The sequence below is a fragment of the Oxyura jamaicensis genome, chromosome 2 (genome assembly GCF_011077185.1).
Source record: "Oxyura jamaicensis isolate SHBP4307 breed ruddy duck chromosome 2, BPBGC_Ojam_1.0, whole genome shotgun sequence".
In the NCBI taxonomy this organism is placed as follows: Eukaryota; Metazoa; Chordata; class Aves; order Anseriformes; family Anatidae; genus Oxyura; species Oxyura jamaicensis.
In genome coordinates this window covers 95,564,786-95,589,261 of record NC_048894.1, presented here as the reverse complement: position 1 = coordinate 95,589,261, position 24,476 = coordinate 95,564,786, and the positions used below count along the sequence as shown (strand labels likewise).

Here is a 24,476-nt window from a genome sequence, read left to right as displayed (position 1 = left end):
TTAGGACACACTGAGTAGCTGAATCATCCTTTTAGGCATCTAATAATGTAGCTTTTGATGCTTTAGATGTCTAAATTGAGACAAATCTCATGCAAAGCGTATGTTTAGCAAGTAATTTTCAACTCTTCATTGACATGATCTTTCATACTACCTTTGTTTTCTTCATCAGTCTTCAGATAGAGCTGTTTCAGTCTTTTGTAGGCAGAAGGCCGTGGAAATGATTACCTGGTTGGTCTTCTGTGGGTTTTCCTCTGTCCCATTATTAAGGTGAAATGTTTTGGTGTCTCTCTTTCAAGTGGACAGGTGTCCCAGGCAGTATGAAGAGTGTACTCTTTAAAAAAAAGAAGGGTCAAGTGGTCACTTCAGAAAATTAAATAAAGAGAAAATGATACAAAATATTGCAGCAGTGCACCTGTGAAGATTGCCAAAGGTGGTTCAGAGGAAAGTTTGACTTCATGAACATGTGTGTAATTTACTGGGAGTTGAGATGGCAACTGTTTGCAGCAGAAGTAAAATCATTAACATAATTTGCCAGTAATTTCACACTGAGGAACTGTATTACTGTGTGGGTACAGATCTTTTTAAAACGGTAGAATTCAGATTATTATGAAATAAACATGCTGTGGAGACTGATGAGTGTACTGAGATTGCAGTTTAACTACAGACATTCATTTTCACTTGTAAGCATTGTGGTAGCAGTTTTCTTCTAGTCTTAAAATGCAACTTAATTAAAACACCCACATGTGATACTTCTGAACAGAAATGTTTCTACATACCCAAATTGCCTGTATGTGATTTTTTTCATTTATCTTTTATTAAGTAATTTCAGTTTAATGTAAAAAATAATAATTAAAAAAAGCAGGCCTGCTTCTTTCAGAATTTCTCACAGAGGATGCTTACTTATTAGCAATCTGTTTACTCTGGGGAAGTAACTATCTCTATGAATTCCCCAAGCGCAGCCTTTTGTGTTAACAAGGATAGAAGAAAAAATTCAATAGTTTTGCTGTTGGATGCTAATGATATGCACTTAAAATAATCCATCAGGTTGCTTAACTGCCAGGAGGATATTAATTTTTGGTTTCAGGAGCATTAATACTACCCCGGTGGGAAAATAAGCCTTTCATTATCTGAAAGCATTAAATATTCTGTAGGTTATATAAATTCTTTGCTGACACCGTTATTGATAAATAACAGTATGTCCAGGATGCAGTTAGGACTTCTATGTAAAGTATATGTAACATAGATGCTATGTATAATTTAATGATTCTTAATTTTTCTTAAACTAGCAAAAAGTGATTGTTGCTGGATGTTCTCCAGTAACCATACAGGAAAAGAAGGAAGTAAGAAAAGACAGCCTGTGTCAAGGATAAGGCATGGAAGAAAATTAAATAAAAAGGTAGTCTTTAGTTCATTTATTTTATGGAAGATTATTCCCAAGTCTTATCTAATGAGTACAGTCAAGGTAGTCCAAGAGCCCCAAATCCAGAATGTTATTTCCCCTTTCTTCACAAAGGAAAATATATTGATATCAAAGGCTCCCAAATAAAACTTTGCTGGGAGCAATTTATAAAATTGCTATGTAATGTGCTCCTCAGTAGCATGTAGCTTAGATTCTCTTAAAACATTCATAAGGCATTATTTGAACTGCATGAAAGAACACATGCACTTCTTTCTTTCCCAATTTATGTCATGAATATAAATATATAATCATGGCATCTTTCAGGGAGGATGGTGGTCAGTTCATGTTCTTTTTATCCTAGGCTGGTTACTTTTTCTGAAATTCCCCCTTAAGTGAGACCTCACAGTGGGCATATATTACTTCTGTGCATATAGGTTCATGACATATGAATGAACTTTACATTCAGTCTTTCACACTTTCATGCAAACGTACGATTTGACTAAATGTGTAAAATCTGAACAAACTGCAGTGTGAAACATGAACATTGGCCAGCCAGCAAGAGCAGGTGATTTTTACTTGCAGGACTGTAGTTTCCTTTGTGTTTAAGTAAACCACAGACAAAAGCTGTGATATGAATGTGTTGTGTTTTTATTTTATTTTCCCAAACAAAGGGTTCTTTCTAGTGAATGCAACCTTGAAGATGCTCAGGGACAGAAGGCACAGTTTCTTGTGTGTGATTTCTATGTGTTATATTACAGGTAAGCTGATCTAGCTACTGTTTTTCATCAGAAAGGCTGGTCCTGCCCTTCCCTTTCCTGCCACCCACTTTTCACAGCTGCAGAACCGGTCCCTGCTGGGTTAACAGAAAAGTAACTCTAGAAAATGATGATTCATTTTCTGACTGTTTAGCACAAGTTCCCATGCTCCCAAATACTTTTCACTATCGGTTGTGCTGATACTACTGTTGATCTGTGCTGTAAGCCAGGTAATTTTAATAAGAAGAATTAAGAATAACTACAGAAAAAAAATAATGAAAAAGAAAAAACGAAAACACATTGTTACAAAAATCTCATTTACAGTATTGTCCCTCAGCATGTTGCTCTGTCACCATTGAGGAACAAGAATAAAACAGCCAGAGATGGTGCAGGGCTGGAACTTACTAAATGAACTCTGACATCATAAAAAATATTCTTAAAATGTTAGGGTAGGAATTTAGCTGCTTTCCAATTGAGTTGAGGGGAGGACAAGGGAAGTCTTGAAGTTTTTTGTTGGTGGTGGTGGTTTTTTTTGTTGTTGTTGTTTGTTTGTTTGTATTGTGTGTGTGATAAATAGAACCTGTGGGTTTCTTTTGGTATCTTCTCTGTCTCTGAAAATCTGCTTTATACTTCATTAATATTTTAATTTCCTCTGGATAAACCTATCTTGTTCTAAGTGAGAAAAATATTGGAGTATGAAATAGTGATCTTGAAATAAAGTATTGGTCTTTAAGGAAGCTCAGGTTCCCAATATATCTGCAGGGCATCTCAAATTTCGCAGCTTTTCTACTGAAATATGCAGGGTGTTTTGGAACTTGGTTGTACACACACAAAAACAAACAAACAAACAAACAAAACCAAAAAACCTACAAGATAGTATCTTGCAGAAACCATTGTTAGTCAGGTAGGCTCATTTGCATGAGGCTAGAGAGAGGAATGGTTGGTCTGAGAAGGTTCTGGGAAATCAAGCTACACTGCATATTAGGAAAAAACTGTCTTGTGCATTTTTCAACTTCAGAAACTCTACATCTTGATTCATTATTGCACCACAAGGCTGAAGAAGAGGGAAGGCCTTCAATTTCAGTTATGGTAAACATTACAGAGCAGCATAATTGAAAGCCCCAGTTTCCAGGGGGCAACGTTCTGTAAAAGCTTGATGACAATTTTGTTGATATGGAGACCTTGATTTGGGCGCTACTTTGAGACCAATATCCAATCCTCATATTTTCGGGCAATATGTTTTCAGCTTACAGGCTTTGTCATGCCTTCACAGCAGGGCAAGAACATGCATGTTGATTACTCATCAAGTGACAAGTCGCTCTAGTTGCTCTGGTATCCAGCAGTCATCTTACAAGTCTGGTTTCAGTCATACAGCAGATAGTAAGACATCTGAGTCTGATTTCTTGCTGGTTTTATGTTAGTACAAAATCACAGTTTAGGACAAGCCTATGCAAAAATTTGCAGCCTGGAGTAGCTCTTATGACTTCAAGTTCAAGAGCAGAATTTCAGAGTAACTAAAGATTAGACTCTGTCTCCATACAGGCTGCAGTGGTAAATGTGGCACGAGTGTCTATAGGCTGCAGCACATGTAAAATTGACTTTTCAAAATTATTTCAGTAACTGTTGGCTACTAAACTTACTTGTTCTAATAAAATAGTTTTGAAAATACTGCTTGCAATTTGTGGCTGCCTCCCTCCCTGAATACACCTACTTTCCAGCAGTCATTTTGTGCGTCAAAGGAATTGCCACACGCCCAAACACCAGCAAGTAGTGTCTGGCATTGTCTTTTCATAGGACTGTGCTGTGAAAGAGAGCAAATAAAGTTGGCTGAGGCACTAAAATGCATTATACTTTAAATATCTGGTGGATTTGCACTAGAGAAGCATTCTGTTTCCAGCAGGCTAACTACTGCCATTTGCAATAGCAATACACTATTTTTCCTCATGTAGAATAGTAGAAACAAAAGTTGAAAGTGAATGGGAGAGGTTTAAAGAGACGATTTGCAGCGGGGGCACTCGTAGAGTGTTCAGATAAATATTAAGTAGTATATTTGTGTGAAATGGGATGGACCAAGCATGCTTCTGTTTTAAATTTATACGTGCACTTGAAGTGGTGATCTCCAATAGCCTGGGGCAATTAAAATCGTTGAAAGCTGAGGTTTCAGCCTGACAGCCATCATTGTAGCATCCCTATTTTGAAAGATTCTGTTCTAGTTGTGAGGGTTACAAACCTAATTTAAAAGGAGAACATACATAAATTATAAAATGCATTTATGATTTTTGTGAAGATGAATAGATTAACTCTTGCAACGTGTAAAGGATGTTCAGGTATGACTCCCGGGGAGGCACGTGCCCTGGAACGCAATTTGAAAAACACAGTGCTGTATGATCTCTGTTTCTGACCTGTAATGATAGAAAAGATTCACACTTACCAAGAAGAGCAGTCATTTAAAAAATATTATGAATGTTTTGCAGGAAAAAAATCAGGAATACTCATGGAAGATACAACTCATTGAATTAATTAATATTTATACAAAGGCATTCACAGATTTTGCTGGTGTCATTGGATAAATTAAGGGTAGTATTTTTTCTTCAGTACTTAGCACCAGCTGGTACTTTAGTATAATAATTTTTTAGCCATTGTATTTAAAGATTTAAAATAAATTAAAAACTCTTAAAATGAAAAAGAAAAGAAAGTCCAAAGAATACTTTTAATGAAATAGAGAAAATTGAATTGGGAGAAGGGTATATATTCTTTTGCTCTGTAAATAAGGTATGTGTTAAAAAGAATTAAAATCTGCTAAGAACAGACCATAGCAGTGAATATAACCTGTGATAGCTAGGGGGTTTCTAACATAAACAATAAGGGAATTTTTCATGCTGGAAAACCTAAGCAGCTCCTGAAAATACGGTGGACTCCCCGTTGCTAGTGAATGAGTTTGCTCAATTCTCCCTGATGTTCAGGGAGCTGAACCCTGGGTTCAGCTGCATGAGCCACTAGAGGTCTCTTTCAGCACAGGTAGCTTTGTGATGATTGAATTTTATAAATTCTGAACTAGTGTAGTTTTGGAAAAGAAAAAGTCACCTTAAAGGCTTTAAAAACATTTTTTATCACTGTAAAAATATATCTAATAAATGTTATACTAAGATATTTTAAAACTATATTATGATATTTGAAAATTAAAATGGTTGTCTATTCTTTTCAGTGATTTATTATATTTGGAGTACATTTTAGAGCAGTATAGTAATAATTTAACTTTATTCCTAGAAATACTATATGCAATTTCAACTTTTCAGTATTTTTTTCCAGTTTGCCTGAGTTTTATAAGACTCAGCTTACCTACATTTCCTGTAGGTTCATTTTTTTTTAGGGCAATAGTAATCTTAAGGGATCTGCTTACCAAACTATTCACTTTAATATCTATATTTTATATTACTTGTATGATACTCCTTTTGACTTGATATTATGATATTATTTATTGAAATGCATATCTTTGAAAGGTTTAATCATCTTTGATTGAATCCATAAATACATATTCATCACCAAGAATGTTCTGTTAAAATAGTCTGAGGACAAATGCTATATATATATAAATTTATATATTTACTGAATTAATCTTTTTACAGTATTTATAGTATTTTAAATAGTATTACTTTGCCCTTGCATGTGATTTTCTAGGTATCTGTACAATCTAGATGTTACACTGTGTCCACAGTTAAACTGTGGATTTTTCTGAATTAGAATAGCAGATATTCCTATTCCTATATCTGCTTAAACCAAACAAGCTTTCATTTCATTTAATTGTTAATGTCATTTGATTTTAATATTATTTTATTTTTAGTTAGTAATTTCTGAAGTGTAGGAAACCCTTACTAAAAGATGCGTTCTTTCTGGCAGAGTCAAGAAATCAACCGATTAATGGTGGTAGGGCAGTTCTAATTGCTTTATAACTGTTTCAAGAACCTGAGTATTTTTATTCACACTATTTCTGTAATTCTGTGATCTTAACAATGTTCCCAGGGTTGTGTTTTATTTAATTTAATTTAATTTTTTCCCATGTTCATTTCCTGTCGTTTATTGCATTAAACAGTCTTATTTCAGGGTCTGTGCCTCTGAGCACTGTTACTGCTTTTGGGTACTACCGCTGTACAAATACCAGATGTTGCTGATGTTGCTGCTTTGCAGTTTGCCATGGAGGGGTATGTGACTCGTGAGAGCCTACGTACGTCGTCCTAGAAACATTATTGTTGAGAAGCGATTTAAGAAAACGTATAATGATAAATTCAAAACATATATTTCTGGTTTATATCACCCCATGAAGAAGACAGGAAAATTGGGTAGATATTAACTGAAGTAACCGTAACATCTCTCTGCCATGTAGCTTGGGATTCCTTTTTAATGATACAAGTCCTTGTCTTTCCTAGCTCAGGCTGGACTCTGCAGGGTTAATTTTTCCGGAGTTTCTCTGTGAGTTTGAGAAGAGTTCTATACAAAGGGAATCAGTACAGCCTAGTGGAGAGCGGAGTCATGAGCATTTGCATCCCTGGAATGTTTTTATTGACAAACGGTAGTCTGCTATTGACATTTGTGTCCCTTGATGATAGTTCTATCCTAGCTTATCTTTGCTGGTCAAATGCCTTAATTGTTCTGGCCTTTAATTCAGTCAAAGTTGGAGCATGAGTGGAAGAGAAAAGAGAAGGAACAGGTCTAACAGAGCATCAAGCTTGAGCTGTGAAGCTACTGGCAACGATCAACCTGTCATAATGTTATGATTTGTTCATTTTTATACCATTTATTAGCCTTTACTTGTTGTGCCATTTGGCCTCCAGGGCAGATAAAGTGCTGTCTAATTTGGTAGGTTTGCTTCTGTCAGAGTGGCCTCGACAGAGAGGGTGTTAGCTGTAGTGACAAATAATCAATAGCTGTCGTTGTCATGAGGAACGTGAGTAGTTGGGCCTTTCATCTGGAGGATTAGAGGTCTAATTGGATTGAGAATAGGGAGGGTGGGCTGTTGGGTAACCCTGTCAGCTATGTTAAGCTGTCAAATGTCAGCTTGCTGAAAGGAAGAAGGGATGGTTAGCTTTCAGAAACAAGGAAGAAGACATATGAAAGCTGTTTTAAAAAGTAATAGGCAAAAAAGTACAACAGGCTAATGTACACTTTAACCCCTTCCTGTTTAATTATACATCTCTCCAGTTAATGAGGATGCATAGCCTCTGCATTTTAGCTCTTCTTACACAGGAGCGCACACAGAGTTTGTGTGAAACGGATTTGGCAGCATGAAACCAAACCAGACTGGTTCTGTGTCTTGAGAAAAAGCAAGCTAACTACTTAACGGGGAATAGAAATGCAAAAGATTATGACACAGAGAAGGAAATCACTTAGTAGAAGCTGTAAAGAAACTGAATATTTTGTATTAATGTTTTGTTGTAAAGATTTGGTAGTCTTGCAGACATAAGGAATTGTATTAGGACTGCTGTACATGGAATAAGCACTGTTATCAAGTCCTGCAATGTACTGTCAGTTGAATTTTGTCTGTATTTTCCTACTGTTGTTGCTTTTGATCCCTTGCTCCCTGCATGTTTCTTGGAGAAAGATTTGTGATCTTATAAAGAAGATAATTGCAATAGAAGTGCCACTATGCTAGTAAAACAAATATATATTTTTTCATATAAATATCTCAAGGTTTACAGCACTAACATTTACCTTACCAGAATAAATAATAGGGCTAGATTTTAAAGGAGGATGTGTTTGTTTATAAAAGTACTAGAATAGTGCTTTATTTGACATCTTACTGTGTTGCTGTTTTCAAATGAACTCTGAAGCGTAGCCACACCAGTATCTCCTTTCTCTATCTAACACACCTTTCCTGAGATCTGTAGTACTTGGCCAAAGTTTCTCTTTCCATCACGGCCTACCTCTTTCAAGGAGCTAGTATCCTTATCTGCTGATGACCTTGAAATAGTGAAGCTTTTACTCATTTTGATACAGGTGTCTTAATCCAGCATCTTCATTTCTAGAGCTTTACCCAATACTTGCTACAGAAATCCTTGCCCTTCTGAGTGCTGTTTTTCGGGTATACTGCCTTGCCAAAACTGGCAATGATCTGCAGTTTCCCCATTTTGTCCCCTTCTTAGTCTAGCTAAAACATCACTATTGGTGGTGTTTTCTCCTGTAGTATCACTGCTATTTTTATTAACCCAATTGACTTATTTTCGTTCTACAAACTCTTCTTTCTCATTTTTTAGCATGCCATAATTTCACCTTTCTGCATCTCTCCTCTGCTTCTTTCTCTGCTAAAGCCTGCTCGTTGTCTCGGTTTGGCTTTATACCTTCTTTTACCATGTTTCCTGTGCCTGAGATAAGCTTTCACAACCCAGTCTGCTGAAGAGAACATTGTCAGGCCCCAACCATGTATCATCCATCATACAACTGCCTCAGCTGAGCAGTCTCGATCTCAAGCGTTTCCGATTTCATTTAAAAAGTAATAAGAAAAGGAAAGTCTCCAACTGCAGTGATTTTCTAAATGATTTGGTAAACATGAATCCCATGCAAACCATGATGATAGGACATTGAGAAGCTTTCCTTGTTTTCAAACCCCAGCAAAAAGGAACTAATTCTGTATAGCATATGGAATGATATCTTAAATATCTCTGCAGCCAGCTGGTAGAATTACTTTATTTTCATTTATCAAATTCATGGTTGTACTTTTGTGAATAAAGTTTAGAAGAGCATCTGGGCTGGCAGCTACCACACTGTTACTTGATCTGATCTTTTCTAGGCCGTCTTCTGTAGCAATAACTTTTCAGGCTGATACCAGTGAATAAGTGAAAAAGTAAAGTGATCCTGTCCTCAAAAAACCAAGAATATTAAGTGACCATTCAAGGCCAAAAAAACACCCATACTGCATAACTTAAACTCAGAGATTTTGTTGGGAAGGCAGACTGGAACTGAACAACATGCAGACATGCTTTAGGACAGTTAGGCAAAATTTTGCCCAGTAAAGGTGAATATTTTGTGCAGACATGAGCAGTGTTTGTTTCTTCTTGCAACAGAATGTTAACCCATGTTTGGTGTTTGGCTGTTTTAAACTGACTTAATTACCTTGTTTTTCAAATGCCAGCTCTGTTTTACATACCGTTATCAAGTGGCAGCCCCCTCTCTCATTTTGTTTTATTCAAAGGATAGATGAAAATTTCTCTAGCCTTTGAACTTGAAAATAAGGATTGCACCTTAAAAAGTGCTTCTTACTAAACGTGGTACTATACTTGGCCTGTTATGAGTCATATCCGAGTAGCTTTCATTTTGTTTCCCTTATTGCTCTTCTTTAGCACGTTTAGCATTGTGGCATCCCTCAGTGCACAAGAGGCTCGCCCAGCTCTTCTCTCAGGACACTGATGTCTGCTGCCACGTCTGTATTTTACAAAATAGCTTTACAGGCAGAGGCATCTCCCTGCTTGAGTGTCCTTTCCAAAACATCATTCTTGCATTAATTGCCCCTCTGCAGCTGACCTCACAACTGATCTTTAATGGGTACAGGAAGAAATATTGTTGTTGGGACTGAGAAACCACTTACTGATTGTGTCTAAATTTGTCACTGCCAAATTAAAACAGGACTATGACTAGTATGAGCTCATCGGTTTGGCTTAGTGCAATTTTGTGAGCTGTTTGGTGATTTCTCTCTGAACGAGGTGACTTTTTTCTGGGTTCTCCATAGTAAAGAGTAAAGGTATCTGTTTGCATTAATTATTAATCTTAGTCTTTTAAATTCCTCTTTATTTTTAAGCGAATTAGTTTCATGTTAAATGTTCCCACATATTCTTCAATAAATGTAGTACCAGCAATAGATCATTTTGAAACAGGCCACCTTTCTGCTGAATTCTCCAGGAATCTTCTATCAGGTGTCTGACACATCCTTAATCTGATGCTCAGGCTTGTCATTTGAATCGATAGTATACTAGATAGGATGTCTTCAGCATGCCAAAGCTATTGCTATAGAAGGTATTTGAAAAATAAATTCAGATTTTATGGCCAGCCACAAACTCCAGGAGCACTAATTTTTCATTTGTCTCTCTTTTTTGTCTGTAAACAGTAGGTTAAATTGTTGATTAAAGAGAATTAGGTGAATCACACTTGAGACAAAATAGATATGTATAAACTACATAAGCAAATCCTGTTGTTTCCTGGAAAGCAACAGCTAATGGCAGCATTTCATCAAATATACATTTAATTTATGTGTTTAAATGATCTTTTTTGGTTTCTTTGTAGACTTTGAAGAATGAGGAACTGGTGTTGAGAAATTAAGGAAGAATGTTACTAGTTTTAATGAGGAAGGATTTCTAGTGAAATATTAAGTATTTTATGCTATGTTTATCATCTGTATATGTAAAGCCTTCTGATGGGAACATTTAAACATAAACATAGATACAAATAGAACATGTTTTTTCCATATTCTACTAGTATGGTACAGATTTGGGAAAACTTGAAGCAACACCAGGCTTCAGTTATTATTTTAACTGCCTATAGTCTGATCAGGGAGAAGTAAATCCAGTGCTTTTATTACTGTTAAGATGTAGTCTGAGTAGCTTACTAAGGCTTTGGTTTATTTACCAGTTCTATAAGTAGATTCTGACTTCTTTTTTTTAAATCCCATACTTCACTGTAGTATCTTTAGAAGCTATGAAATATTGTAAGATATATATACATATATATATAACCTCAGTTATCTTAATAATTATTTATAGTAAGGGTAAACTTAAATTTATTACAGGTTATTCACAGTATGGATTATCTGTCTACTTCTGTAATAATCCTGAAAATTTCACTATGGCTGGAGAACTTTCCTCATAAGATAGAATTTGTTACGTAGCTTTGTAACTATTTCACATGATGGTTTGTTATAGGACTTAATATGGTTGCAGTATATTGAATCAATTAAAAGACATGGCTTTCTTTTCAAATAAATCAGCAGCTAAAATGATAACACACCCCAAAATCAGAGAGGACATGCTCAGAAAAAGAGTATTTATGTAAAGTTTTCATTTTACAAACACTGTTGCTTTCAGGAGTCTGTAATGACATCACGTGTGCAAGCTCGTTGAGGGATGCAGTTAAGAAATACAAGGTAATAGTGACATGGGACTGGTGAGAGCAGTGCTGAATAGCGATGGCACTCAGTGTGCTTCCAGAATGAAAAACTACTGAACAAAGTCTGGATAAAAAGTGAGGGCTTTGACTAAACAAATAGCTGACATTCAGTCTTGCTTTTGAGGTTGAATTCTAACATGGATAATAGCTTTTTTTGTAATGTTATTATTAGGTTTTAGATATAAATCTGTACACAGCATTGAAATGTATCTAAAAGAATGGAAAGTCTTATGAACTCTGTACTTTTTTTTTTTTTTTTTTTTTTTTGCATAAGGATCTTTTGTCTTGCTGAAATGCTTTTGAGCAACCATCCCGACTTGTCTTACTTTTCTAGAAGAGAGACAATTTAGGAGACATTAGATAATGTACATATAAATAAGGAGTAAGAGACTCAAACGTGTGTGAAACGTGTGTGAGGTCGTTATGCAAACTGTACAGGTAACTACTAGAAGTGGAAAAAACATTATAAATTAGGACATTAATCAAAGTTTTACTAGGAATGGAGAAGTATGTGAATACAGGAAAATGCAGCTTTTAAAAAGAAAGAATAATATATTTCAGAGATATTTTCTTAGTCTTTTCAACAGTACTCTTAGTTCAATAGTGTTCAACCTAGAGCCATTTTGATGAAGAAAATGAATATAAAAAATATTTTCAGTACTCATTTTGGGGGGAAGGAAATTAGTGCCTGCTGACAAATCTTTCAAGTCACTGTGCAGTATTTCCTGTAAACCTGGACCTGGAGTATTCACAGAGAAGTGGGCAGTGACGCTGTAAATGTGGACGATGTGTAGTCAGGTTTCCTCGTAAATCACCAGAGACTGTGTTTTGGGTACTTGTGCCTGAGTGACTTCAAAAAATTCACTATAGGAAAAGGAGTCAGTAACAGTAGAAGAGATCAACTGGAAATTAGAATGCTAATTGCATTTTCATTCTTGAAGTGCATTCTCTACATGAAAACAACTAATTTCTATAAGGTAGATCATAAAATTTAGAGCTCACGAGCTAGAAACACTGCCCAGAAAAAGCATGTATAGACCATGGATAAATGAGGTCAAGAACTGTAAGATATAAGCACCTATTTTCCTTTAACTTATCCTGGGAAACAGTTTTACCTTGGCTTTTACAGCGCTGGTCAGTTTTCGTCTCTATTGTATCCTTTGACCGGGTGCCAGTTGACAGTTCTGTCTATTCCTATGGAAACCAAGATAGCGAAGCCAATCTTGCAAGAGGCTTTGGGAAGAAGTGCTCTAAGTTCAGACACTGCCTTGCTTTCAGTCAAAATGTCTGATAGAACTGGTCTCAAGTCATACTGGTGCTGTTGGCTGATGCTTTGCCAGATGGATGAGTAAGTTTAACTTGGAGATTGGTAAATAAGCTGTAAAAGCTATTCGGCTGTCTGAGAGGTTCTCTTTGGTTGAGTGTTCTTAATTTTGAAATGAGGATGTTGCTAACAAAGTAGTTAGAAAGTACTTTGTGAGATTAAACCCAGTGTCAAAAACAGTGGTGTTTTTGCTGTGGTTGACACGAAAGGATTAGCATAACTTCATGTTTAAATCTTCCTGTGGTTTGTTGGATAGAAGACGTTGTATCATCCTTGTCCATGCAGACACAATAAACAGAATCACAGAATCATTAAGGTTGGAAGAGACCTTCAAGATCATCTGGTCCAACCATCCCCCTACCATCAGTGTCACCCACTAAACCATGTCCCTATGCACCAGGTCCAACCTTCCCTTGAACACCCCCAGGGATGGTGACTCCACCACCTCCCTGGGCAACCCGTTCCAATGCCTGACAATATTTTTATACCTTCTATGTTTTAATGAAGAATGATTAGTCCAACCGTTAAGATTTATTGAAAAAATATAATAGAATAAGGCCATGAAGATGATTAGAGGGCTGGAGCACCTGAAGAAAGGCTGAGAGAGCTGGGGATGTTCAGCCTGGAGAAGAGAAGGCTCTGGGGAGACTTCATTGCAGCCTTTCAATACTTAAAGAGGGCTTTTTAAAAAGATGGAGAGTGACTTTTTTACTCGGGCAGATAATGATAGGACAGGGAGAAGGGTTTTATACTAAAAGAGGGGAGATTTAGATTAGAGGTTAGGAGGAAATTCTTCACTGTGATGGTGGTGAGGCAGCGACACAGGCTGCCCAGAGAACCTGTGGATGCCCCATCCCTGGAGGTGCTCAAGGCCAGGCTGGATGGGGCTTCTGGTGGGAGGCGTCCCTGCCCATGGCAAGGGGCTTGGAACTGCATGGTCTTTAAAAGTCCATTCCAACCCAAACCAGTCTGTGATTCCATGTTTCTAACTCCTTCCCTATTCATAGTTTGCATATCAAAATCATACTTATTGTGGCAGAGATGGGGAAAAAAGTCACCAGGAGCTTGTATTTGATTCTAATTTTGTCTATTTATCATATATAGCGACTAAAACTTATGTTAAAATGTATTAACATTTAAGCATACTAAAAATTGTATAAATGTGGTCATGAGGTTATTTGCTCAATTAAGAATAATACATGTGTTGAACTTAAATGGCAATATAGTATAACTGCCTGCCATTTTAATGGTGACTTTACTCACTCTAATTAGGAATCGAGGTTCTGAGTAACTGTATTGATTCCTTCCCCTCCCCCAGAACTGTTTAAAAATAATAATCAAATAATAAAACGAGCAGAGGTATTCAAGGAGTGCAAGAACAGTGCAGTCATATATGTTGAAAGTGTAGTTCCTACAGTGCTAATGGCTGTTGTAACCAGGCAATAATAATTCTACTTCAGAGTACTAGAAATCAGGAAGTTTCACTATTTCATGCAGAGACATTTTTTCAAAATACAAGTGTTGTTACTCTATAACTCTAAATAATTATTTGAAATCTAATTAACATTTTTACTTGCTAGCCTATATTTTAATAGCTTTTCTGAAGAATTCTTGTCAGATTTCTGGCACTTAGCTGATAATATAAGCATATCAAGATACTTCTTTTGATGTTTGAATTTCTTGTGCTTCTGGAACAGTAATCTGTTTCTGTATGTATATATATATATCAAATTAGAATTATGATAGTCACAGCTCCATTTTTTTAATATATATATATATATATAAGTGTTTGATTTTTTCCTGAAAAGCTACTAACTAACTGGCAGGTGTTGATGACAAAGTCCATCACATGCTCCATGTCATTCTAAGTAGTTTCAGATGTTTTGAGAACATGCTTCTTCTCAAAGGGATGCTAATAGATGAAACAACCTCTAAAGAACACGTCAGATAGCATCTGCACAGCCCCTTTTATTTCTGAAGACGTTACAGTTCTTGGTTTTGAAGATCTGTGATGAAGTTGTGATGCGGGGTGAAGCATCCTCTCTTCTACACTTACTTGCTGGAAAGTGTGAGTATAAGTAAGTGTATTTATGTATATAGTAGGAGTAGGCCAAAGGCAGCAGTTTCTACCCTGTCTGTGAACATGAGCAGACTACCTTCAGTTGCCATTTTTGTTTTAAAAGGGGAAGGTCATGTAAGTGTTCAGCCTTTTAATGGCTTAGCTAGCAATTTAGGAGTTCAGATTCTTTGACTTTAACAGCTTCTTGAAAGCATCTGATTAACAAAGAGCTGTTCTCAGCTTCAGCTGTAGCATCTGTGCTGATCTGTTGGCAAAGCATGCTCATATAGGGCAAGGTGGCTGCCATATTCTGCCTAGGTTTTAAGCTAGGATCGAGGTGGCTTTTGTGTCATTCATGTTTTGCTTTCATGTTGCTCATGTTTTACCCCAGTGAGTGTCTGAGCACACAATACAATTTATTATTTGTCACTGTGTAGATTTATACCGACTTTAGAGACTTACATGTCACTATTAAAAGTATCGATAGCTTTGTGTTGGACATGAACAATGATTGCATCTTATCTCCATATAAATCCTGATTACTTTTAAGGAGTCCTGGGTTTAAAAAGCTTAATTTCTAATCCGACTGTTTAAAAAACAATCAAAGAAACCCATAGCAATCTATTTCACTTTTTTTTGTTATCTTAGAATATGAAATTTTGTATTTGGGGCAGAATGTCTTTCTTTGGAAAAGCAGAGCAGTGGCCTGACATGCTTAATTTCCATGAACACTTTTAGCTCTTGTTCTCCCCCGGGTTAGGTCTAAACCAAAGGAACAGTGTATGTTAGTGAATATGTAGGTAATAAGCTACGATACAGTTTGTTTTCCTGCTCTCAAGCTGTTGTTTTGTATCCAGATATACTTCCTTAAATATGGCTTGAGTTTAAAAAGGAAAATTAAAACACTAATAATACTTAAAGACTGTAAAAATGTAATCACCACCCATACTATGACTGGTGTAGTATCAAAAAAGCAGACCTGTTTTAACTTAATAATTAATTCAGCAATGATAATTTTGTAGTGTTTTGTTTGTGAAAGAGTAAAAATAAATGAATTATGTATTATATTGCTCTGAAGAGGATTTATTGATTGTTAAACAGTCTCTCCTTTTATGAAAGAATATTGAGAAAATTGTAATAAAGCATTTTACATAAGTGCTGCTTAATTAATAATGAATGTATTTCAAAAATCAAAATTTAATAAGCTAATAAATTATTAAGCTATGGTGGAATATATAATTATCAGATATCCTAAGTCTGTACTGTCATGGGTGGTGGACTTGCTGTACCCTGTTCTCTTTGAATGCACTCCTTTAAACAAGCAGACCTTTGCAGTCCCTGCTTTTGTGGTGACTTTTATTTTTCCACTTGTCTGCAGCGTTCTGTGCACTCACTGACGGGGCTTGCTTACTGCAGTTCTTTCTGTCGGGAGCTGTGATCAATAGTTAATATCCGATGTTGATAAGTCTCATTTTAACAGTACACAAACAGCAAGGGGCAAGATGAAAAATAATTTTAATCAATGGAACGTTCTTTGGGAAACTTAAAAATTGCAGAATTTAGTGGCCTTGTGTTTTTTTGTTCTTGTGTTTTGGTTGTGTTTTTTTTTTTTTTTAATACTGATAAATAACATTTTAAATAGGGAGGAAAGTAGCTGACAAAAGTAGTCTATTTGACCTCAGTAGAGTGCAAGGATTTAAAATAAGTTTCTAAGGGATAAATATAAATTGAAAATGGGGTAAAACTTCATCAAAAGTAGGTTCTTCAAGACTAACCTAACATTCTGCTAAGTGATTTTCTAGACATAAATTCAACAGATAGTCTTTTTAGGCCTGTACGAAAATGTTTAGTGTAGTGCTAGGTGGAAAACTGCAGAAAAACGGGAAATTAGGACACAAAATGTAAGGTATGGTGAGCAATTTAATTATGTGCTGAAAACAAATACTGCTGCACTATGAACAGTGAGATTTCAAGGAGCATATTAGAATTCCTCAACAGTTGCACCTGAATCTACCCTTAGTCAATATTTTTCATTAACAAACCTGGCATCACAAGTAGTACTCCTTCTAAGGACACCGAGGAGTGGCACAAGAGGTGTTACCGTCCAAAGACAAGACTGGATGTGTAGAATACTCAAAGTACGAGAATGCTGAAAGTAATGGAAATGGTCAGAAATGTGATAGCCCGTAACGAAGTTTCATGTGCAGGCACATGGGGACAGAACAATTTATTCTGTATGTTGTGAACCTTTTATTATAAAATGACTGAGAAGGATGTCAGTATGCCTGTGGATCAATTGATGAAGCCAATGCACTCTTAATGTAAATATCTTGTCAGATACACCTAGCGATAGAGAAGTAGTATTGCCATTCAGTAGGCTGCTTTGTGGGACCTCTTCGGGTATGCTATGTAATATCTTCTTGCTTGTGTTCCAAAAATTTTGTTTAAACTAGAATATGTGCAGAGAGCTAGAGATATTTTGAGGAGAAGGTAGGGTTTAGCTTTTGGCTTTTGTTATTGAGATAAAAAGACTGATGCTCGTTTAGGTTTTAAAACCTGCACCTTACTTAAGAATGGGGGTGGGAGGGGTGGGGGTGGGGAATATATTACTTCCACTTAAATATCTAGGAATTTTTTTGGAAAGGATTAGCTGTCTTACTCCTTGTGGGTGCTGGATTGGATTCAGTATCCTAGAGGCTCAATTTTAACGTTAAGTTCTGATTTGTGGTTTATACATAAAAAATTATTTTCATGAAATTCTAGTATTTCTAGCAGTTACCTAATTTTGAGTTGGACTCAAAGCAGCATCTTCACAGTTTAACAGCTTGGTGTTCTTTTTAATGACCCATGCCGTGTCTACCAGGAAGTTATATCGAGAGACTGGGCTGCCTTTTTTCTAGCTCTCTATCAACCCTTATATTCGACTAAATCCTCAGAAGTGTGGCTGTGCTGTAGCAGTAAGTAGTCAGCTCATGTGCGGCACATTATAAATTATTACAAATCACTCTTTCAAGTCGTGTTAAATATTTCAGATGGGTTAGAATTGTTACCTGTTCTGAAAATGTGGTGTCAGCAATGAAGAGAAATAATGTTTTCCCCACATATTGGCCCCTTTTAACCCACTGATGATGAGGTGATGGTAGCCTGTCTACGGATGTGCTTTTGATGCCTGAAGAGGTGTGCATGCTCTTCTGACTATGAATATCCAGGAGACATCTGTGATGAAAATGCTTCAATATAAACATTCTTGGTGTTAAGACAATAATGACCCCTATGCTTCGGGTGGTGTTTTATTTTACAAAACAACAGTCAGTAATTCCGGTTTTCGCATTTATATGTTTTATATGATGTTACCTTAAATGTCCCTATTTGATTTTCAATTCACGGAAAGAAAATTTCATACGTTTTACAGGAACTATACTCAGCTTCTTTTTAATTCTGAATCAGAAAAGCATCAGATTTTAGCCAGCTAAGAGAAGGAGAGGAAGTGAGATGTTCCCAGTAAGTACAAATTGCAGTTTGTTGTTCTTTTGTCTCCCCATAGTGGAGGAGAGATCCACTGCTGACATTGAGAGGCTTCTACCGATTGCAGCGTAGTGCTGTATGTGACCTCTCTGCTGGCAAGTTCACTCGTGTGGTTTTTAGAGGAAATGTGTATGATGTCTCACGCTTGAGGAGAGAATGCTTTGTCACCTGCCAAGGAGGTTAACACTTCTTCCTGTGTGCTAAGAAACTTCTGGGCGGATTTCCTTACATGAAAGATAACACCTTTCACAGAAAGCAGAATTAACTACAGTAATTTGTTGTTAGCTCTGTGTTAGTCTAAGACTCAGGTTTTATCAATACCTCTTGGAAAGTATTACATTATCTACATTTATTGGAAAGGTAAATTAAAAAAAAAAAAAATCCATTAGCAACTCTGTATATTTCCTGTGCTGCTAGATATCGTATGGGGAACAAAAACATCTGCTAAATTCTTTTTTGAGTACTGGAATATTTGCACAGCTGTAGTTTTATGATAGTGCTTTATATATTTTAGGTTGGTTGGCCTATGTGCTACCTACTACCAGAGAGCCAGCTAATGGAGATGGGTAATGCTATTTAAACCTTCCCAAAAGTAATACCAAAATAATGATCTAAATGTTGCAGTACTACTGAACTGCTTTGAACAATGGGACAGGAGGACGTTGCATCTGCTTGTGTGTTTGGGGGACTGAAACCTGGTCCAGAAGGTCTTCAGATGTTAGCGTGGCTTCACAGTAGTGCAGGGATCTCTCTCTTTACCTATATTCCACGTGCCCATGTTAGGTTTAGTCACATCAGATATCCTGTTGTCCATAGGGACATGCTAGGGAAGAAGAGGACTGCTGCCAATGCAAGGAAGAGAGAAAAAATGTTAATTCCCTACCCTTTCCACTGCTGAGTGAAGCTAGTGTTTTCAATGCATTGGTAATACAGCCATAAGTAATTTCAGGATCAACCTACAACATGAATCATAACACCAATGTTACTACTACAGAGCCTGCTTTTTCATTACTCTTTCACTTAGGTGACCATATCTGTTGGGTTGGCCTGGGCGAGCTGCCCACCCAGCTGCTCTCTCACTCCCCCTCCTCAACAGGACAGTGGGAAAAAGTGGGCTGAAAAAGCTCCTTTAGATAGACGAGAAAATAAATGTGTCCATTATGTCATAGGCCTAGAAAAGTAGGTAGATAAGAGTTCACTGGAAATTTTCCACTAAAACTTGTTCCTGGAAGTAGACTCAAAGAAAATACCAGACAATTTTTTTTATTATTATTATTATTTTGAACAAACTTGCAGTTTTGGGGATAACTTCTTTAGTTTCAGAGATAATCTGGATTCTGGTAAATTCATTAATTCTAAGATGTTTCTCCAGTTGCTCTTTTCTCTACTGAAATATTCAAGAAAGGAAACTCTGACTGCTTAACTGTTAAGCTCGGGGTCCAGAACTTTTCTTCAGTCACTGCTTGACTGAAGAGCAAAGACAGCTTATTTAACTACCTGTCTACCAAAACCTGATATACTCCATCACAGTGGCTAAAATTTTGAAATAAAAGTATTTCTTCTGATCAGACAATCTTATGCTGAAGCTAGTTGTCAACTTTTCTGGAACTGTACTGTGGGTTGCATACAGAGTTGAGTGGTTGGGCTAGAAATAATTTTAGTAGGATATGGAGGAATTTTAATAATCAGAACTAGAAGAGTAAACTTTGGCTATCCAGAACTGAGTTTTCTGTCTTGTTTGCTGATAACATTTTCACACAGTATAACGATCATTTTAGAGAGACTAGCAATGTTAAGACACCACAGACTGGCCCAAAGTGCTTCATGATGCTGAGCAGTCTTTAGGCCAATCAGGAGTGTCTTCTGAGTGAAAGAAAGCAAGCTTCAAAGCTTGTTATAGAAGAATTTTATAAAAATGAAGGAATTAGGCTACTAAACGCTTCTCAGATTAAGCATACCTAGTAAAACCTAAATTAAATCTGCCTTCAACCCATGTCTATTATATGTTTATAAACTTAATCAGTTTATTATATGTTTATAAACTTAATCAGTTGAAGGTGAGGAATTTTTCCTTTGTCATTACTAAAGGCAATATTATTTTCTAGTAGGTGAAAGAAACACAACAACATTTATGGTATTACTAGTATTACTATAGAAAAAGAGCAGCAGTCAGAAGTAAGGGTAAGAATTAAATCATTACAACTAAGTAATGCAAAAGGACATTGTCCTTACATTGGTGTTGTCTGTGATGATGTTTTAATAAACAGTCTTAAATCATTGGGAAGAAAGAGTATCTTTCATGTTTCAGAATGAAAGGATTTATTAAAGATTAATTTCCTAAGGAGGGGGATTTGTTGGTAGCTAAGCATGCAACAGAATAATATAGTAGTAACTTGTGGAAAATGGTAACAACAAAAATAAAATAAGAGCACAGAGAACAAAACTCTAATAATAAAAATGCACATTTCCTTAGTTTTATGTATTTTCTTTTGTCTTTCACTCTTCTTATCAGCTGAATTCATTCTAAAAGCACGGTATATTTGTAAATCTTCCAGTAAGTATCCATCAACAAGAGAAAATCAAGTTTTTTTCTTTTACATGTATGCATGGACATCGAGTAGGAAATACTGAAAACAAAACAAATGTATTATCCTCTGTGATGGAGAATAGCAACTATATTTCTTCCAAGACTAATATTCTCTCAAGTTATTTAGTGTTGTCTTCCCCAGTCTAATTCCCAACCACAGCATGATACACTGCAATTCTAGCTTTTCTTTTTTTTTTTCCCCTTTTTAATGAGTTTTCCAAATCTTATAGTTACCTGTAAAATATAGTGGTAATAATGAGAAGTTTTCTTATCCCTAACTCATTCTGAAATGTATCACTAATTCATTTTGAATGTGTTCTGCATGGATTAGTAGCTGTGCAGACATTATGCAGTTCTGCAGTTGTACGTCAGTGCCTACCTTGGTGCGTGTCTGTGTGTTAAAAGAACAGAATCCTAACCTTATGCTTCCCCTGACACCCAACAGAAAAACAGAGTTAGTTGCTCACTACTCACTGCACTTGCTGTGAATGCTGTTGAAGAGCTCAGTAGCTGTGCTGTCTCTGGCAGCAGACGTTTGCATTTTCAGGCAGGTTTGTGGTGTGGGTTTTGGCAGACTTTTCTTGTAGGGCTTTCACTGAAGAGCAAGGGTCAATGACAACAAACTGTAGAAGCATGAAGAGGGTATTTTCTCTGAGCTCATTCATGATTTGTCTTCCCCATTTTGTATTTTAAAATAAAAAAATGTAGCAGGAAAAAAAATCACATATATTTTAGGCATACTCAGTGAAATCCGCTCTGCCCATATGAAACTCAACTCATCCATTTTTATTAGACAAAGACCAGAACAGTAACATACGTTAAATCTGCCCTTCCAATCTTTATGGCTGCTATGAGAAAGGGAACAGAAATATTTTTATGCCCAACACAGGGTACCATGGGCGCCTCTGGAATCCTTTGACCCATCTCTGCACTTCCATTATGAAACCTTAGTGAGATGGTTTCATGGTGGGCTTGGCAGTGCTAGGTTAAAGGTTGGACAAGACTATCTTAGAGGTCTGTTCCAGCCTAAATGATTCTATGATTATGTTGACAAAGTGATGCACAATTCTGAGTCTTATGGTATACAGAAATGCCCCTGCTCATTAGCATTGCTTCCACTTGTCTACATGGCTACCTTTTTTAATTTTTTTTTCATTGTTTTTCCAAAGGCAGCCTAAAAGGACTAAGTTACTATACAGGATTTATGAAAGAATTGTAAGAGACTGGAATATGTTAATTTGCAGGTCATTCATAAGCAAAAGAATCCAAAGACATGACTTCTATTGATCTGTGTGTCAATTTGTGTAATTTGTGGTTAATTGATATTTGAACTTGTCAGTATGTGAAATTGGCAAAAGCTAGTATTTGGGGAAATCTTAGGAGAGTAAAGCTGTGAGACAGCACACTCCTATCTCTTTAGGAAAGCTGAGGTAGCAGGGGGTGGGGATGTTCAGAACACAATCACCCAAGCTTTTCTAGGTCTAGTTGTTTTGCTTTTATAAGTTATTACCCCAGCTGTCTATTACTGGTCCTCAACTGAAACTTACTGGTGAGGGTGGTTTCAGAAAAACTCGGTAGGCTTGGTATTGAAAGGGAAGCATCAAAATATCCTACGTAGCATTTCAGTTATGTGGGTAAACCTCCAAGCAAGGGGCAGTAGAAAAACAAGGCTGGTTATACCTTAATTTGCTACATCTTCTTAATGATTGCATGATTATATCTTCAGTTTTTGAAAGGCTTCCTCAATGACTTGAGAAATAGAACCAAATTGTTTTTTTGGGGGTCCACCCTCACTTATTAATCACAGGAGAATTTCTACATTATGTCTTTTGAAAACCTAGCAAGTCAAGTGTGTTAGGTAATTTAAATGAGTATTACAAGGCTAGCTGTCCCATCCATTCATCATGCATACAATAGATCAAAACTGAGGTACACTTCTCTATTTAAAAAGCAGTCACTTTTTTCCTGTATGTTTTACTCATTCAGACGAGTACATTTTCTCTCTCTCTGAATCATTCCATGTTATTTTTCTTCCTCTCATTTTGAAAATTGTAGTTGGTCTTCATGTTTAGTTTTATTCTTCATCTGATACCTGTCTGTCTTTCTGAAACCATATCTAATGGTTTTATTTCAGCTTGTACATGGTATTTCTGGAGATTAAACTGTTGAGAAACTGGCAGTATTGCAGAGTTTTCTGCCTTACTGAGCCAGGTCTTACACACACTCCTACAAGAGGTTATATATTTGATAGCAAATAGAAAAGCAAACTTAAAAATCAGGAGTTTCTGTTTGTTTATTTGTTTGTTTTAATATTTATTGTAGGTTTTGAAAGCCTAGAGCTGCTGATGTTTTTTTTGTTACAGTTTTTTAAAGTGCTGTGTTGCAACATTAAATATATCTAAAACACATAATCATTTGGTTTAGTAAACTGAAATACATTTCTCATATTTTTCCTTACCTAGGGAAATTACCGCTTTATGAAGCTTTTACTGGCTCGTCGAGGGAACTGGATGCAGAAGGACTTAGAGGATATGACACCGTTACATTTAACTACACGTCACAAAAGCCCAAAATGTTTAGCTTTACTGTTAAAACACATGGCACCTGGAGAAGTGGATACCCAGGACAGAAACAAGGTGAAAATATTACTTAAAGACAACACTTGTAGCAGCTTTAGAAATTAGAATGATATGAAAAGGTTTCTGTGAAAAATTATTTCAGTACTTTAACAAAATTTTTCTGACTCTGTAAAATAGTGGCTAACATGGGTATTATAGTGTTCACCATCAGAAATACTAACATTTTCCTGATGGTAATATGTAGGTGTTCATTGTACTTAGTTCACTAATGGTCACATTGAGAGTGCTTGGACTCATACTCCATGAGTTTTAGGGTCTAAGTCTTTTTGTAACAGTCTGATCCTTGTTCGAATGTGGGTAACATAGGCTTATCTTGCCTTTTTTTCTTGGAAAAACTCTACCTGTGAAATGGATATTCACCTGCCTTCGTTATCTGCCTGGAAATCCAAAGGAATTCTACTCGTGAACAATGGGGTTATACACTATATATAGTGCAAATATTGTCATTAGTTTGCTGATGTCCCTTTGCAAAGTCAAGTCATGCTCTACCCCATCATTAGAATTACCAGCCTGCTTTAGAAACACACAGACTTTTGAGATGCTCAGGAAGAGTCTACTGATGCTTGTTTAAAAGGACTATTACTGAAATGACCAGCCAGAACAGATCATGGATCTTAGAAATGATACTGTTCTTAAACAACTGATTTATTATTACTCTTTTTACAGAGATGATTGCTAACCCACAGTAATGACACGCTAACTCATTTTAAAAGAAAGAGTAGGTTTTTTAGCATTTAATAACTTGATTTTTGTGATCAATGTGGTTCTTAAGGTTGAGTGCTTAGCGATGTATGATTTAAAACTTCTGTGAAATGGTTGCCTCTATTAGCATGAGTGGAGGGGTACGAGGAGGCATAGAACACGTTGGTTTTGAGTGAAACAGATTCATCCCTCTTGTTGGCACGTTTGATGCATGTTCTCTTTGAGAGATTATCATACTGTCTTTAGTAGAGATTTCTAGTAATTTTTATTGCTGATTTATTAGTCTGAGAATGTGTGATTCAAATATGCGCTCAAGCGTTTACATATCCTAAAATCTGA

General features: G+C 36.3%; 1 protein-coding gene across 4 annotated transcripts in view; it reads left to right on the top strand.

Annotated features, from left to right (window-relative positions):
* INVS (inversin) overlaps nt 1–24,476 on the top strand; it is a 95,082-nt gene that overhangs the window by 12,013 nt on the left and 58,593 nt on the right. For all 4 annotated transcript variants that reach the window (XM_035319869.1, XM_035319868.1, XM_035319870.1 and 1 more), the window contains one exon: nt 23,259–23,432. In XM_035319869.1, the coding sequence (XP_035175760.1) occupies nt 23,259–23,432 (174 nt within the window). The remainder of the gene's footprint in view (nt 1–23,258; nt 23,433–24,476) is intronic.